Here is a 16,462-nt window from a genome sequence, read left to right as displayed (position 1 = left end):
AGTGTGACATTCCAGGTCCCTACATAACAATGTAATATTACTGTAATTACACAGGTCATTACATTTTAAATAGAGAACAATAAAATGCTTATCGCCCTGAAAAAGAACAGGTGTTCTTGCCTTTCTTTGGTATTTATGCTAATTGTTTTTCATCTCCTTCAGAAATATTTATGGCGAGCATGTTTAGATTTCAATCTCAATGCAACAGTATTAATTCCGTGCTAATCTTTATAGGTTGGGGTTTAATGTTTCCAGTCTGGATTATGGGCTCAGCCTTCACCCAATAAGTCATATTTTAATGATTACAAATTTAATATGCCAACACTTTTGCAGTTTGTTGAAATTAAAGCTTTCTGAAACCCCCCGAAACAAACTGGTAGGCAGTTGGGAGCCGAAAGTGCTTATCTGGAAGAAGTGTTTTTGGAAACTTTTGACTCTGGAAGGGAAGCAGCTTTCACGGATGCCCCCTATCTGATTGAGAAAAGATTTGGAGGAAAACAATCCCGGCTCTTGCTAAGAGTTTTCCACCTTGATTTTAATTTTACTGATATGGATTTCATTTAGAGTCACTGCTGGAAGCTGGTCCGCTTTCTGTTTCTTAGCAAGCTGTGAAAAAGTTACAGGAAGCTTTCCGGGGGCTGGCAGATCAAGAATGCTGTTCTGTTAGCAGAGCCCGATAGCTGCAGTTCTGCACGCCATTAAAAAAATATTTGCTTTAGAAAACTCGCATTTTAATAGTTGCACCAGAGGCTGTGCTTTTAAAGATTACAGTAGAAGTCTTTCCAGGTTTTGAATGCCTCCTTACATCCCACGAGGTGCCTTTGTGGAGGCAGAGAGTGGCTGGATTCCGTGGTGGGGAGAGCCGGGTGCAGCTTCTCTTACACACGCACAGTGGGTAAACGCGAAGGTATCTAAGAGGATTTTACATTTTGTCAGATGTTTCACAACAGGGGCCCCCGAATCACATTAAAAATGCACTGTAGAGAGAGGACAGCTGCAAATTTTTGTGTGGACGCGTGTTTCTGGACCATGACTAAAACTCCGAGGACCTTTTCCCCAGCTGTCTGGAAGTTATGTGGAAGCTGGTTTATTGGCAGTTAAGTATGAGACAACCTGGATTTAGCAAATGCTCTCCTGCGACACAGGAAGTAGATGACAGATTGGGGGAAGGGACCAGACTTCAGACAGGGAGTGATTTACTCCTTTTCTGGTTTTTTTTTTTTTTTTCTTCCCCTAAACCGTGGAGTTGCCAAATAAATAAGCACTTTCCAAGGAAGTAGGTGTAAGCTTTTTAGTCTTGGTAAGTCGAGTTAGATAATATCTTTAACCACATTTATAACTGTTTCGAGGTGACACATTTCAGAAGTTTTGAATCGCAGGGGTGAATCAAATTCTCGAGGCTTGCTTTCTGAAGGGGTGTGTGATGTGGGCGTCTGAGTTTCTTCTGGGAGTGACTCTTGGCAACCCTGTAAGTAAATCTCCAACGCTGACTTATAATTGAGCACATTTGTGAAGGAAATGGTTAATTTTACAACCAAAGGCAAACTTGCACCTCGACAGGTCTGCTGAAAGAAATGTGCCCCAGTCCTTTGCTGGCAAGCCCCACCGCCTCATAAATCGCAGGCTTTATTTACAGCCCATAACACTTATGAATGTTAAGATATTTGACGCCACGTTGGCCTTATAATATTCAAGGTCCACAGACATTGGCAGTAGCTCAAATTTCTCTCACTAATTATAAGCGGCGAGATGGGGGTGGAGTGGGGGAAGCCCATCGCACAGGCTGTGCTCCCCCCCCTCCGCCTCTGACCCCCACCCCTACAATCTGAGCCCCCTGAGAAGGCCCTCCCCCCAGCCCCCCAGCTGATCTGTACTTCTCCTCTAGGCTATTGTTACACACTTTTATAAAGAGCACCTTTAGGAATGGAAATGAGTGGGGTGGGGGGAAGCTGCAGGAAGGCTTTTTTTTCCAAGGAAAAGTTGCTCTAGGTGTTTGCATCTTTTTCCTCTTCTGGTTTCTCCCCCTTTTTTTCTTCGTGTTTTTTTTTTTTTTTTTGGTGGGGGGTAATTATTGCCTGTATTGTGCATATTTCCCAGAATACTTAAGAAACCTGATCCTCAGGCTGCTTTTTAATTTCTAAGATGTTCCTCTCCAGCTGGAAGGAAAAGCACACATTGAACAGGACACTAGTTAACTGAGGGTTATAAAAAAAAAGTGAGGTGCTGGGTGGGAGGACTGATTAAAAGAAATGAATGGAGGAGAAAAAAGGTTTACCTTGGGAGGGGAAAGACCCTCACTCACTTGGGAAAAGCACACTGAGGTCTGGGGGAAGAAGTCCAGAGAAGGGGGTCAGGGAGGTAGAAAAAAAGGCTTGGTTTTGAAAAGTAGAAGACAGGGCAAAAATGTGGACATGGAGGGAATGGCTTGACCGAAATTGAGGACTGGAAGTTTCTTAGGAGAGGTGGAGGTCCTGTGTGTGTGTGTGTGTGTGTGTGTGTGTGTGTGTGTGTGTGTGCGCTCGCGCGCGCGCGCGCCGGGGATATTGTTAAAAGTGAGATTGCTTTACTCAGCGAAAACTGCCCCCCATTCTCTCCTCAGCCAGCCAAAGTGCTCTGTCCAGCAACAGATAGAGGTTTCCTATCGGTTATTGTGTGAGGTTCTGGGGGTGAGGCATCTGTGGGGAGACCCCCCACGTGATCGAGAAGCCAGTTCTGCCCGATGTTCTTTGATATTGTTAAAAGTGGGCTATTCTGGTTGTGTGTGTGTGTTAGTGTTACGAACTGATCACATGGTGAAGGGGAAGTGGCTTTCTGAGGGGTGCGGGTCACTCACTGTAGGTGAGGGGGGACGGTCATGGCTCTGTCATTTCTGGCTGCATCTTTCCCTCTGTTCAGCCCAAACTTAAAGACCCAGGCTGAAAGGTTTTATTTTCTAATCAATGGAATGCAGAAACTTACTAGCCCTCAGGGACAGATATGAATCCCTTAACAGCTCATTACAAAGATGGGGCTGTGGGATCTTTGAACGGGTTATCAGCCCTGGTGTTCCTTGGTTTTCCCAGGATGGGTTTTTCTTCCTTAGGCGCATCTGATTCCGGACTGGTAATTCAGCCTGATATGTTTTATTCTTTTTTTGTCGTGAAGTAGCCCAGTTTGGTCTACGAGGGAGGGAATGGCTGGTTGTGGGATCAGCCCCGAAGGAGTTAAAAGTGGCTCGCTAAAGTTTGGCATCATGAAAATAAATTTGAGGCCTGGTAGGCATTAGCAGGGCACAGCACATTTACAGAGCTTAATTAGTACGAACTGTAATTGTTCATGGTCTGCCAGAAGAAGTAATGTTCAGGAAAAGTGGAGTCCTTCTCTTGCAGTCTTCAGTTTGAAACCGATAAATCACTTGCATATTTGTGTAGTGATTCAAATGGAGCTAAGACCTCTCCCATCCCAACATGTGGTAAATTGTAAAGTCAATGAATTGCAGATGTAGGCTACAGTGAGATTCTCTAAGAAAATGCAGAATGAATGGGAAAGAGTGATGCTATAAATATTTACTGAGAAGATAACTAGGTTCCTGCGTGCTGGGCCAATTATGATGTACTAAATATATTAGTAAAATGCTTAAGAAATCGAGAGGATTTGTGTGGGTCTTTGGGTGGGTTGGTTTGTTTTGGAGAGGGAAATAAAAGGCAGCATGTTATTGCCCTGTCAGTTTTATGAAGCTTGAATCACAATGGCCTACTCGGGGAAAGACATATGAAACCCACATTAATGCAAATTAATTCGTTAGGAGTTGCAGCGCTGTGACTGCTAAATGGAGTAATGATGTGGCATCATTTTAAGAGTGTTAGTGTAGCAACTTTTAATGAAAAATGCTGTCTTAGGAACATGTCTCAGCACTTCAGCCCACTGTTTTTATATGCAAGAAATGCATTTTGTACAAGAGCCTGAAACTTGATTGACTTTAGTTCCCCCTACCTCCACAGTTGAAGAACTTTTATGTTTTGATGGTTAAAGAAAATCATTTAATTTTTCCTTAAAAATCAACCCAGAAGTGCTTATCACCATAACCAAGTTCCATTTCAACTTTTTTTTTTTTTTGCAACAGATTGTAGCCCAAAGTGGAAAAAACAATGTATGTTGCATCCCCCTGTAGACCTTTCGATACAACTTTCTCCAAGCGATTTTTTTCTTCCCTTTTTTTCCCCCTTCTTAGAGGATTTTGGTCTCAGGCAATGTTGCAAGTCAATACTTCTTTCCCCAAATGTGAGTAGGTGGATGTGTATAGAAGCTGTAAAAGTTAATGATCGTTCTCTGACTCATAGCTGATGGTTTCAGGTTGAGGAAAAGAATAGAAAAAATTAATGAGGGTAAATAGACATTTGATGGAACCTGGAGACAGTGGGAGAGATTGTTCTTGCTTCTGAAGGCATGCGTTTTGTTGTAGCAGAATTTCTGAAGGAGAATGCCAGGAAGTGAAAAGGGGATGCCTTTGTTAAGTTGTTGTTTTAGGATGTTACAAATGTTCGGAACCTGGATCTTTGCAGGAATGTTTAGACCAGGTACCTACCAGTCTGTGCTGGTTTTTGACTTCCCTGGAGAGTTAGAGGCCCTCTTGGCACTTTTTAGAAGAGCAGGCAAGACCAGAAGCTTTGGGCAGAAATTTATTTCCCACTAACTGTAAGAGGTTTCCAACCTTGCATCAGGGGTGCTATCTCTGTCCTGAAAAGTGTCCAATGTCCTAAGAAAGAGTCTTAGTTAAAAAAAAAAAGGGATTCTGTCTTTTAATCTAAAGACAGGGAAATTAAACTGCCAGTGGCTCCTGGTGGTGGCTGCAGGGGAGCAAGGAAAGTGAACATTCCCCCCTCCCCCCAACCCAAAACCTTTTAGGAAATTTATCTGGGTTTTCCTTTTTGCATCCAAGAGAAAGGCAGGTGACTCATAAAAATGAAAATCAAGCAAATGCTCACTTCTGCCCATTTAGCGCACTGAATAGGCATACAAAATTACTCCTCATCACACTGGAACTTCTCTTAGTGCTGGAAAAACCTACATGGGGTTTCAAAGGTTTTTTGTTGCCTCTGAGAATGACAGATTCCTACAGTTGAAGAAGCTGTTTCCCTTTCCCATCTCTGGATATTTCTGATATCTTATATCTGAAACATCAAATTTAGGGCCAGCAGCAGTGATCAGAACTAAGATGAGAGAAATCAAGGTAGGATAATAATAGGGGAAGCGGTTAGTCGGCACGTGTTGGTTTTTCAATTGCAGGAGAATTGTGTAAGCCGGTGCTGAGTGCAGCCACATCCTCGTGTTCCTTCCTCTAGACACGTGAGGGCCATGTCATCTGGGGGTGTTAGAATGGGTGGGCTTGGCTGCTGTAAACACGCGTGTGGGAAGGGAAGGTTTGTTGACCATTGCACAGGATGAAATGAAAAGTGTCTTGGAGTTCTTATTTGTTGACTTGCAGGACACCCCAGGGAGGGGGGCACTATATTGGGGGTGTGCTGCTTACCCAGTATGTAGCCAGGAAAGTGATGTGGTCTGTGGCAGGTGACCCTAAGCATGTGGGAACTTGATGTTTCAATGGAGGTGAGCCACCCACAGCTGCCTTGGGGCTCCACCTTCCCCCCCATTTTCCAAAAACCAAAGGACCAATCTCCTGTTCCTGCCGTCTTTATAGCTCTTTAATTTTTTTTAATTTTACTTATTTATGCATACAAGAGCTGGGGTGTAGGCCAGAGGTGTGTGTGTGTGTGTTGTCGGGGGTGGTTGTGGTGAGAGGATTCACCAGAGGCAGAGTGGGGAACAGAACAGGCAATTCTACTGAAATACACTGCTGAGGGGAGCAGCAGGCAAGACAGGAGAGGTCTGCTGTGCCATGTGGGCTAATGCTCCCTGGCCAGGGATCGAACTCCTGTTACAGTGGCTGCTTCATAGTGCTGAGACTTAACCCCTTTCACCACAAAGGAGGGCCCCTGTCCTTATAGCTCTTTATAGAGATATAAATAAATTACTGTTCTTGATTAGAATGCCAAGTCTTTACTGTGTTTTTGTATTTTATCTTTGTCTTAAAAAGCTAGACTATAATGAACAAGGCATCTTTGTGTTTTGCAGGGAAGGAAAAAGCAGTTAAAATGTGTGTTTTAGAAAAGAGTATTTGAGAAAAGAGGGGGTGGAAACCCAAAGGAGAAACAAGAAAATTGTATGTCTCCCTGGCTGTAGCTGGGGAAGTTTAGCCCAAAATCTCTCTAGCACAGTGGTTACTGGCTGGGAGTAAAAATCTGATTGGAGCTCCTCATGCTGTGTGTATTTATGAGCTAGTCCAGGTTAGTCTGTGTGGCTGGACACCTAAGGAGGGAGGATACATTGCTTGGAGGTGTTGGAATGAGGGGTGTGTTGTATGTCTGAAGGTTAAAATAACTTTGTCGTAGTAGATTCTTAAGGACCTTACAGCTGCATTTTGACTGTTTTAATTGCAACATTCTCTCCGGGGTATGTTGTTTGGTGGTGATGAGTGCAAGGATTAAGAATGGAACCGGACAAGTGAAAATTGAATTTGGATTAGCCACAGTTTCATTAATTTATTCATAAGACTGTGATTATATGACTTTTTTTTCCACGACCTATACTTAGTTATCAGGTGTCCATTCAATTTTAATTGACAATCTGAGATTCCCGTGGTTACCCAGAGCGCAGATTGCCTAGGGCTCCGCAGGCTTTGTGGGAAGAAAAGCTTGGACAAGTTTCCATTAAGCTCTGAATCAGGCAGTTGGAAAAAAAGAGGAGAATAAAACTGGGCTGTAAAGGGGGACAAGTGGTTAGTGTTGCCTTCTCCATGTAGGAGAAAACCCCACTCTCAGGCAGGAGTGCTTCAGCCAAGAATTTCAAACTCGCAGAGAAACCTGTCCTGAGCACAAAAGTTGTTTTAACATGATGGGGAATTGTCACAGTAATTAGTGCAATCTCCGCTTTCTGACTGGCAGTTTTAACAAAAAGGACGGGGGGGGGGGGGGGGGGGCTTGGGGTGCAAATTCACCTCTCTTTTTCAGCGAGTTGCTGTAGATGAACTGCTTTTGTGAATGTGGGGGCTCTTTGGGGGGGTGATGTCTACAAAGGTGGTGAGCTTCCTTAGGCTGCTTTGCAATTGCAGCAATATTTTTTGCCTACCTTTATTGTACCTCCCTTTTTACTTGGATTAATACCACGTTTTGGGGCAAGCTCACTATACATATAGGTAGTGTTTGGGACAGATAAGATGATCTGAGATCCCACTTTGTCCTAAAAATGATTAACAGCCTTAGCCTATGAGCAGTATGGATTTTTTTTTTAAATTGATGACTGCTGTGTTGTGTTTATTTTGAGTTGGTTGAAAAGTTCTTAGGTGAATTTATTTTTTTATTTTTAAAAAAGATTTATTTATTTGTGCATACAAGAACTGGGGGACAGGCCAGAGGCGTGGGGTGGGGTGGGTGGGAGGATCCACCAGAGACAGAGTGGGGAACAGAACAGGCAGATTGACTGAAATACACTGCTGAGGGGAGCAGCGGGTGAGGCAGGAGAGGTCTGCTGCGCCATGTGGGTAGCTCCCTGGCCAGGGATTGAACTCGTGCTGCAGTGGCTGTGGATTGCTTAGTATGTTGCGGATTGCTTCATAGGTTATGTCTTAACCCCTTGCGCCACCAGGGAGGCCCAGGTGAATTTATTTTTTTAAAAAACCTCTGAACAGAATCATTTCTCTTGCATGGGGTAAACTAGGAGATAATTGGATCTAAGAGTCACTGGCAGGCTAGGATACACTTGTTACAGCAATATAGAAGTGTTTGGGTAATAGCAATTGTATCAGAGTGATAGCAATAGCCTGTCGGGAGGCAGATCTGTGTCTGGAAATGTCCCTGATTTACCTATTGCTGCCAGAGAGATGGGCAGTGATTTTGCTGGACCAGACATTCCTGGAGGCATTGTTTGTTCAGAGATTGCAAATAAAAGCACGTTTTCAGGTCTTGTTGAGATTCCAAGTGGTGATTGTATGGTTTGTGAAGGAAATCGACAGATGGGGTTTGCTTTTCCAATGGGTGGAATCCCAAGATTCACAAATGACATTTGGATGAGGAGAATTGTTGAAGAATCTGGCCATTCCCTTCTGCTGGGCACAACTCCCACTTACTTGCTAGGTGGCCTCAGAAGGCAAGACCAGGGAGAGACCTGCACCTTCTGCTCTGGAGGGTCTGAGTGAACTGGTGACATACTTTTCATCCAGGGGCCACCAAGTTGGTGGTGCTTAGGGAAGTCACAGCACCTTGGCAATGACCAGCTCCCTCTTTGGGGAAGTGAGGGCCCTTAGAATGTGCCATGTCCTGGGAGAGACAGCTTAGTCATCTCGAAAGAATGTATAAGGCATCGGGTGGCCCCTGATTCTGCCATGTGTTTTCCCCAAAATAGAATTGTATTCGAGAGCAAGAGCCCAGTTATTAGGAAGGGGGTGGGGGCTCGTACCTGTTGCAGCCTCGTGGCTTCTCCTCATCCTCCTTTCCCAGTCCGTCCCTCCTGTCTCCATGTCGCAGCACTGATGACTTTTGCAGCACACAGTTAATTTTTCTGCAGCATCCTGCTCAGCACACTGGCTTCCTTTATGTCTTAATGGGCATCCGTCTTCCCTTTTCATGTCATTGATTCTCACTCCTTGCCCCTCCCCTCCCCTTGTTGCTTATTCAATAGGCGTTTTTTTTGGAAAAAAAAAAAAAAAAAAACAAAACAAAACAAAACAAAAAAACAACTTTTCCTTAGATTATTATGATCATCTTGCCCGTAGCAACAAATAAAAAATACACAGGTCTTGAGTGAACACCAAGACTGCAGCTCAATCTGGGAAGGTCTGTCTGCTATTCATAAACTGCTTAAGATGTTTTCTTGTAGTTTGTGACATAAGCAGAACGCTTTGATTTGGTTTCTTTCTACAGCTCCATTTTCAGTCCGGGAGCACACATTACTCTGCGTACAAAACGATTGAACACCAGATTGCAATTCAGGTAGGAAATGCAAGAGATCCTGAAGCTTGAATGGTCAAAATGTAGGTCTCTTGTGTCTTTTTATTTTCCACCCTTTTCCCCCACCTACATGATGATGATGATGATGGTGATGATGGTGGTGCTGATTGATGATGATGGTGGTGCTGATGGTGGTGGTGGTGGTTGATTCATTGGGGGAGGTGGGCAACAATGAAGAAACAAGAGTAGAAGAAATGCTTCTAAATTGACCGAAGTCTTGGAAAGAAAAGGAAGCCTGCGTTTTTGGGTTAAGAGTTTCTTTCTTGATCAGACATAATGGACACACAGACCCTTGACCTGGCTACTGCTTGCTGCTGCATTGGGCCGTGGTGTTTTAAATTGGAAGTAAAATGTGATGACGGGATGTGCATGGGAGACTCAAGGTGGGAGATGCTGTGTTGAGGACGCCCTGTGACAGCAGAGGTGTTTCTGGTGGATGAAAATCGTGTTAAGTGGTGCTAAGAATATCCCCTGATTTGTCCCGATTGTCCTGAAATGTTGATTTCTCTCGGACCTGTTGATATATGACACTAAAAGTGCTGGAAGGGAAAGGCGACAGATCCCGGCTTCTGATGAGTGTCCTGTTTCCTGCTCACGTAGAACTTCCATTCTCTTAAATCCAAAGGCTAAACAAATCATGGACTAATATAGACTCGGAGTTGAACGGATGCCAACAGAATGCACTAGTGGAGGGGAGCAGACTAATAGGATTTTCATCTGTCTGCCTGGCCTTGCCTGGCCTTGCCAGGGTGAATGTATCTCATGGTGTAACTAATGGTACTGAAACTCCTTGCATGTTCTGGTTTAACCCTTTGAAGGGAGGGTTTCGAAACCTGCTGTGTTAAAGGCTGGCTTTTAAGTCTTCTTTTCTTGGAAGTTGGTGTTGGTTGGTGAGAGCTATACTTTCTTCCCTTGCTCCATTCTCATCATCCCTCCTCCCGATACCTTGGGTCGGTGGCCGCTTGGAACTGCAGCCACGTGGTGTGTTTGTAGCTCTGCTGTGTCGAAGCCGCACCTCCCTGCATAAGGCTTCCCAGTGGCTTCCTGGGTAAATCGTGAATCATTCCACCAGTGAAACGAAGGACTCCACAGACATTTTTATTTGCAGGATTCCTAATATTTTGGGAATATTCAAGGTGACATTTGGGAATTTCAAGGTGACAGCAATGTTTAAATAATATTTTGACTATTTCTGCAGTGGTGCTGCTGATCTACTGGGTGTGTATTTTAGAGGGCACAGTGTGACCCTTCACTTAACCCCTTCACCCTCAGATATTTTCCAGACTGGTGCCTTTAACTGGATGTTGCAGTAGTCCTGCTGGCACACTTCCTGCCGGACCTTCCTTCCTTTTGACTAATGCCCAGCGAGTCTGGCCCTTGGGAAAAGGCTTGGACTCAGAGCTTGGTTAGAAAACAGACCCAGATGCTGAGTCTTGATGAGGGATACGCAGCGGAGCAGGTCGTGAGGACTGCTGCATCTTGGGAGTGCTGGAACATCCTATCAGCCAGGGTGTGGGAATTGTTGGGGTTGAATAGCATAGTGATCTCTATCTCCGTGTGGAAAGGCTGGCTGGGGCCACGGCGCTGGGGGACCGGACCAGCTCAGCTGTTGTCTCTTTACACCCTTAGTTGAAGCGCCCCTTGTTAGGCTGAGCCGTGGGTCTTTCTCCAAACTACCTGGCACAGTGCAGGCCGTGTGAAGCTTTCTCAGGGGGAAGATGGAGTAAATTACAGAACTCATTGTTTGGGGACTGAAGCCATCCCTATTTCTCCATGAACAGGTAGTATTGTTCTCCCCTCCTGTCCCCCTGCCCCCCGCTTCTCTTTGGTGAGGGCTTGATGCCCATGTGGGTAAACAGAGAGATACTTTATTAGAGACTCGACACCGACATGCTTTCAGTGTTGCTCTCCCTTATCTCTGCTAGACCAAGACAGGCCAGGCGGCATCTAGCTGTAATTTTACTGTGGGCATCAAAGGATAAATGGCGAAAAAACCCCGACATGAAACAATGACTAAACCCAAAACTGAAAGAAGCAAAAGGAGAAAAGAGGAAACCTCAGACGCAATAAAATCGTTCCCGAAGCTGGCAGCAGCTCGCTGGAGGGTGGACGGAGAAGGAGGCCCTGCTTTGGTGCAGAGGACAGCGTGCCTTTTCCCTTCTTTCTGCCGCTGAAGCCTTCACACCGTCACTGTCCGGGCAGAATTTTCGTTCCTGGAAACTTAAAACTGTTTCACCTTAACAAATACTGTATTTCAGTGTGAGCTGAGCTTGTTGCTCTCCTAAGCTATACCCGAAAATAACCTGGAGTAGCATGACACCGCCCGTCACGCGATTCACCCCTTTCCCTTCCCAGCCCCCCTGTAATCTCGGGACTCGGCCAAGTGTACCGTCTGTATGAATGGCCACTGGGTGATTCTGAAGGCGGGTCGTGTTTTTATGAGATTTGGCTATTATCAGTTGCCGTGTTGCCACCTTCCCTGCTCTTGACTATCTGTTAACTCCTCTCAGTTTTGAAAAGACAAGAGTAACACAAATGTCCATGTCCCCTGAATGGTTAACACAAATACAACTGGAATGGAAATTAAAAGATTTTTTTTTTAAAGATTGATTTATTTATGCATGCAAGAACTGGGGCACAGGCCAGAGGTGAGGGGGTGAAAGGATTCACCAGAGACAGGTGGGGAGCAGAACAGGCAGATCTATTGAAATACACTGCTGAGGGGAGCAGCAGGCGAGTCAGGAGAGGTCTGCTGTGCCGTGTGGGTTGTTCCCTGGCTGGGGATCGAACTTGTGCTGCAGTGGCTGCAGATTGCTTCACTGTGTTGCATCTTAACCCCTTGCACCGCCAGGATGGCCCCAAGACTTTTTTTTAAAAGCAGTTATTTAACTCGACTTTTGTAAAGTTTTACAAAGAGGTGGAAGAATTTTTACACATATGAATATCCATGAAACCCTCAACCAACTCAATGTATAGAATAGGGTTGGGGTGCTTTTTCTGTGAAGAGCCAGCTACAGGTATTTTTGGCTTTGGGGGCCATGTAATCTCTATGGCAAATACTCAGTTCTGCCATTGTGGAATGAAAGCGGCCAAAAAGAATACCTAAAAGAATAGGTATGTTGGGCCTTCCCTGGTCGCACAGGCGGTTGAGCGCCGCGCTGTGAAGCTGTCTGCAGCCTCTGCAGCGCCAGTTCGATCCCTGCCAGCTGGCGAGGGTCCCACATGGCACGGCAGACCTCTCCTGTCTCGCCCGCTGCTCCCCTCAGCAGTGTGTTTCGTCAGTCTGCCTGTTCTGCTCCCTGCTCTGTCTCTGGTGAATCCTCTCACCCTCCCGTGCATCTGGCCCCTGTTCTTGTATAAATAAATAAATAAATCTTACAAAAAAAAAAAAAAAAAAAAAAAGAATAGGTATGTTGTGTCCCAGTGAAACATTATTTATCCAGTGACTAGATTTGGTTCATGGGCTATATTTGGCTCTTAGTAAAGAGCCCCCAAAAAGTTTAGGTTGTTTCTTCTTTTCTCATTCATACAGTTTCTCCCAATCCCCCAAAATCCTCACATAGACTGCTTTTACCTGTCACTTTTACCTGTTACCACGGGTTAGTTTTGCCTGTTGATTTCTGTATCATATGAATGGGAGTGTACAGATGTGTGTAAATGTGACTATCTCATGTTTGGTCCCCTTCAGCATTTTATTTTATTTTTTTAAGATTTATTTATTTATGCATACAAGAGCTGCCGTACAGGCCAGAGATGCAGGGGGGTTAGAGGATTCACCAGAGACAGAGTGGGGAACAGAACTGGCAGACTGACAAAATACACTGCTGAGGGGAGCAGCAGGCGTGACAGGAGAGGTCTGCTGCGCCATGTGGGTTTCTCCCTGGCTGGGGATTGAACTCGTGCTGCAGAGCTGTGTATTGCTTCATAGTGCGGTGCTTAACCCACTGAGCCACCAGGGAGGCCTTCCTTCAGCATTTTAATCTGCAAGTTTCAACCTGTTATTGTGTGTGGTTTGGTCTTTATACCTTTTATTTTGAGATGTGGTGTGGTAGATTGTTTGAGAATATGGAGTCTGGAAGTATATGGGGAGAAAAAAAAACATTGCATGCATGCTGAGATTTCTAGCTTGCATGCATGCTGAAGTTTTCTAACTAGATGAAAAAGAGTTGCTCTTTTTATTGCTGTATAGTATTCCACACCAGAATGTGCCACAGTGTATTCTTTCTCCGTTGTTGGGTATTTGGATGGCTTCCCATATTTTGCTATTATGAATAAAGCCTTAGTGACATACACACATCCTTTGGAGGAATATGTGTTCTGTTCATATTCAGGAGTGAACTTGGAGAGGCGTAGGGTAATATGTGTATTAGGTTGGCACTGACATTTGGAGAGAGACTTGAGCACTGGATTTTAAGTGTTGTTATTGAAATGCACTAGCAGAGTGGTGGTCAGGCTTGTGAGTAGTGTATGTAGGGGGGCCAGTAAAATGATATATTATGGTTGTGATCAGAGGCTAGTTTCCCCAGGCTCCAGTGCTGGCCTCTTCCCTGGTTTGGCCAGTGGCCCCAGCTTCTCGAGCCTCCTCCCACTGTCTCCATTAACCTGGGAAGAGATTTTGTAGACTAAATGCAGAGGTGGCTCTTCATTGCAGGTGCCTCCCAGGGATGCCCTGAAGGTGATGGTGGATAAATGTTGAGGCATCTCTGTTTCCTCCCTGGAGGAAACTCTTCCAACACTCCCACGCTCATCATTCCAACCCCATGAGCAGCATTGTAATCAAGGTCAAGGCCCACGGAGGATGTTTCCCTTGGTTTTTAGGAAGGTTACTTCAGAACCAGTTAGGCCTCTGTTTTAAGAGTATTTTGGCCAAAGGTTGATGTTTTAACACTAAGTCAGATGTGATTTAGGGGAAAAAACAACAAAAACTCCATAAGCAACAAAAACAAACTGTGTGGACCTTCCTTGGTGGTTTTTCTTTTAGATGTGAAGTGGGATGTGTGTGAGTGTGCGTGTGCGTGTGCAAAGACAACTAGGAGAGAATCCAGAAGAAATGGACCATTTTATTTGTTTATACAGCTGAGCAGCGGAGTCTTTGCAGCGGGTGTTACTTTTCCACTTGTCCTCAGGCTTTTGAGTTCCCTTCTGAATTTTACCAGAGATACCCCCTTCTGCTTGGGCCCAAGATCAAGCTCATCCTCGGTGATTCTGTGTTGCCCAAGGATCCCCTTCAGGGTCTGGGTCCTTTAGGGAGCAGGGAGAGGATGATACAAACTGAAGTGTGTCTGTGTCCTGTATCTGCCCCTGGTTCCTGGATATGAACTTGACATTTAATCTTCTGTCTTAAAAATTCTTAAGATTTCTGGGGTGCTGTATGACTCAGTCCAACTCTTTGCCCAAGTGGACCCTTGGCTTTGATGGTTACAGTGGCGAGGTTGGTAGTAGTGGAGGTGGCCAGGACGTCTGTGAAGCTCCTGGCTTTTCCTCAGAACGGTAGTTCCCGTGTCTACGCGTGTCCTTTCACCACCAGGTCAGTGGCCTGTCAACTCCAGGAGGATTTGTGGTCTCAATCACAAATTTGGCCTAAGAGGGCGAATGTCCAGAAACAAGTTGTTTTTGGTACGTTTCCTTCCTCACTGTGAATTCATGTCTACTTGCCATAAAGAATAAATGTGTGCGTGTGTGCGTGTGTGTGTGAGAGAGAACACGTATTTCTCTAGTGTTTTGACAAAGTCTTTGGATGTCAATTAACTTATTCAAAAGTTTCATTCACTTGCTACACTGGTGAGTTTTGCCTAATTGTCCTACTTTAAGCCCATACCTCTGATGTTCATTCATTCAGAAATACTGTGTGTCTGTTGTGTGACAGGTACCTGGGAAATTCATCCATGAGAAAACAAAAATCCCTTGCTTGCACCGAACTTAAAATCTAGTGATGTTTGAAACACTAACTCAACAAGCACTGTGCTTAGTTGGATTGAGTAGGTTTTGGGTGCATTATAAGAGTTGTTAGCATTTTATCAGGGTTCTGATTTTCAAGCTACTGAAGTTTAGAAATTGCTGCCCTAGAGTTTCTGGGTATCACTCAGTTGATGATTATTGGCAGCTCAGTCATTTTTGCTTGTCCAGTAAAAACTAAGGACTGATCAACTACTTGATTGGGATAATTTATTCTTCTTTTGAGTGACTGCCCTTAGATGCTCATGAACTTTTGAGGCCTTCTCCATGGTTATGTGAAGAGAGCAAGGTACTTTTGCAGGGCTCAACAGGAGACAGTTCTTGCTCTTAAGGGGCCAGAGGCAGTAGTAACGATTGGTAATAATAGCAGCTTAGGCTTGCCGGATTTTCCCAATGCCTCAGGTGTGGTGTATGAATTATACACTGACTCTGCGTAACAGTCCACAAGGTCTGACCTCAGTCAGAAGCCGCCGGTGACTCCAATGACAAAATGGGTTTATTTGGAAACAAACATCTGAAGAGAAGGCATATTGGAAAGTGTGTTTGTGGGGCGACCCAGGTGCACTACCCTGAATCCAAGGCTAACAACCTCCTGTATTCTCTCTGAAGTTGTTCCCTCAGAGTTCCTGCAGAGGGGAAGCAGCACCCCCTCCTTCGGGAGATGCGAGGCCTGTCGGGTCTAGGCCTGAAGGGCCCTCTATCTGGCCTCCCGACCTCACTAAAACAGGGATTCTGTGCTAATGTTCTCAAAGGAAACCCAAAAGGTATAGTTACTTTTGCCATTACCACCGTCCCCATTTTGAAAACAAAGAAATGAGACTCAAAATCCCTGCGATATTTGCCCAAGATCAAGGAATTAGAGTTCAAACCTTGGCTGTCAGGCTGGAGAGACCAGACCACACAGCCTTATGCCAACTACTGTCAGCTCTGAAGAATGCTTCAGAGGCACTGAGGTTTCCTAGAGCAGTGCCAGCCAGCCACTGGGCTGGATACGCAGGAATCCCCTGGGAACTGCTGAAAATAGAGGCCCTGGGTTAGACTTGGAGGTTCCCATTCCCCAGGACTGCCCAGTCTTTCACAGCTGGGGCAGGTGGCCCCTGGAGGGCTTGTAAAAATGCAGATTTTGGGGCCTCCCTGCTGGCACAGCAGGTTGAGTGCAGCGCTGTGAAGCTGTCCACAGCCTCTGCAGCACGGGTTCGATTTGCGGCCGGCCAGGGAGATACCTACATGGCATGGCAGACCTCTCCTGTCTCACCCGCTGCTCCCCTCAGCAGTGTTTTCAGTCCATCTGTCTGTTCTGCTCCCCGCTCTGCCTCTGGTGAATTCTCTCACCCTCCCGCACCTCTGTCCTGTACCCCAGTTCTTATATAAATAAAATAAATCTTAAAAAAAAAGATGCAGATTTTGGCCCCACTTCCCAGGTTCACGTTCTGTAGGTGTAGGTGGGTCCCACATTTGCAGCCCTA

At 45.3% G+C, this 16,462-nt stretch overlaps 1 protein-coding gene across 1 annotated transcript in view; it reads left to right on the top strand.

Annotated features, from left to right (window-relative positions):
- Positions 1-16,462, top strand: part of TCF7L2 (transcription factor 7 like 2) — a 191,726-nt gene that overhangs the window by 4,741 nt on the left and 170,523 nt on the right. Inside the window, 1 exon segment of the mRNA XM_037497544.2 lies at positions 8,955-9,023. Coding sequence (XP_037353441.1) covers positions 8,955-9,023 — 69 coding nt within the window.

The sequence above is a fragment of the Talpa occidentalis genome, unplaced genomic scaffold (genome assembly GCF_014898055.3).
Source record: "Talpa occidentalis isolate TD23 unplaced genomic scaffold, MPIMG_talOcc4v2.1 talOcc4.8, whole genome shotgun sequence".
Lineage (NCBI taxonomy): Eukaryota > Metazoa > Chordata > Mammalia > Eulipotyphla > Talpidae > Talpa > Talpa occidentalis.
This window is presented reverse-complemented; position numbering and strand designations above follow the sequence as displayed.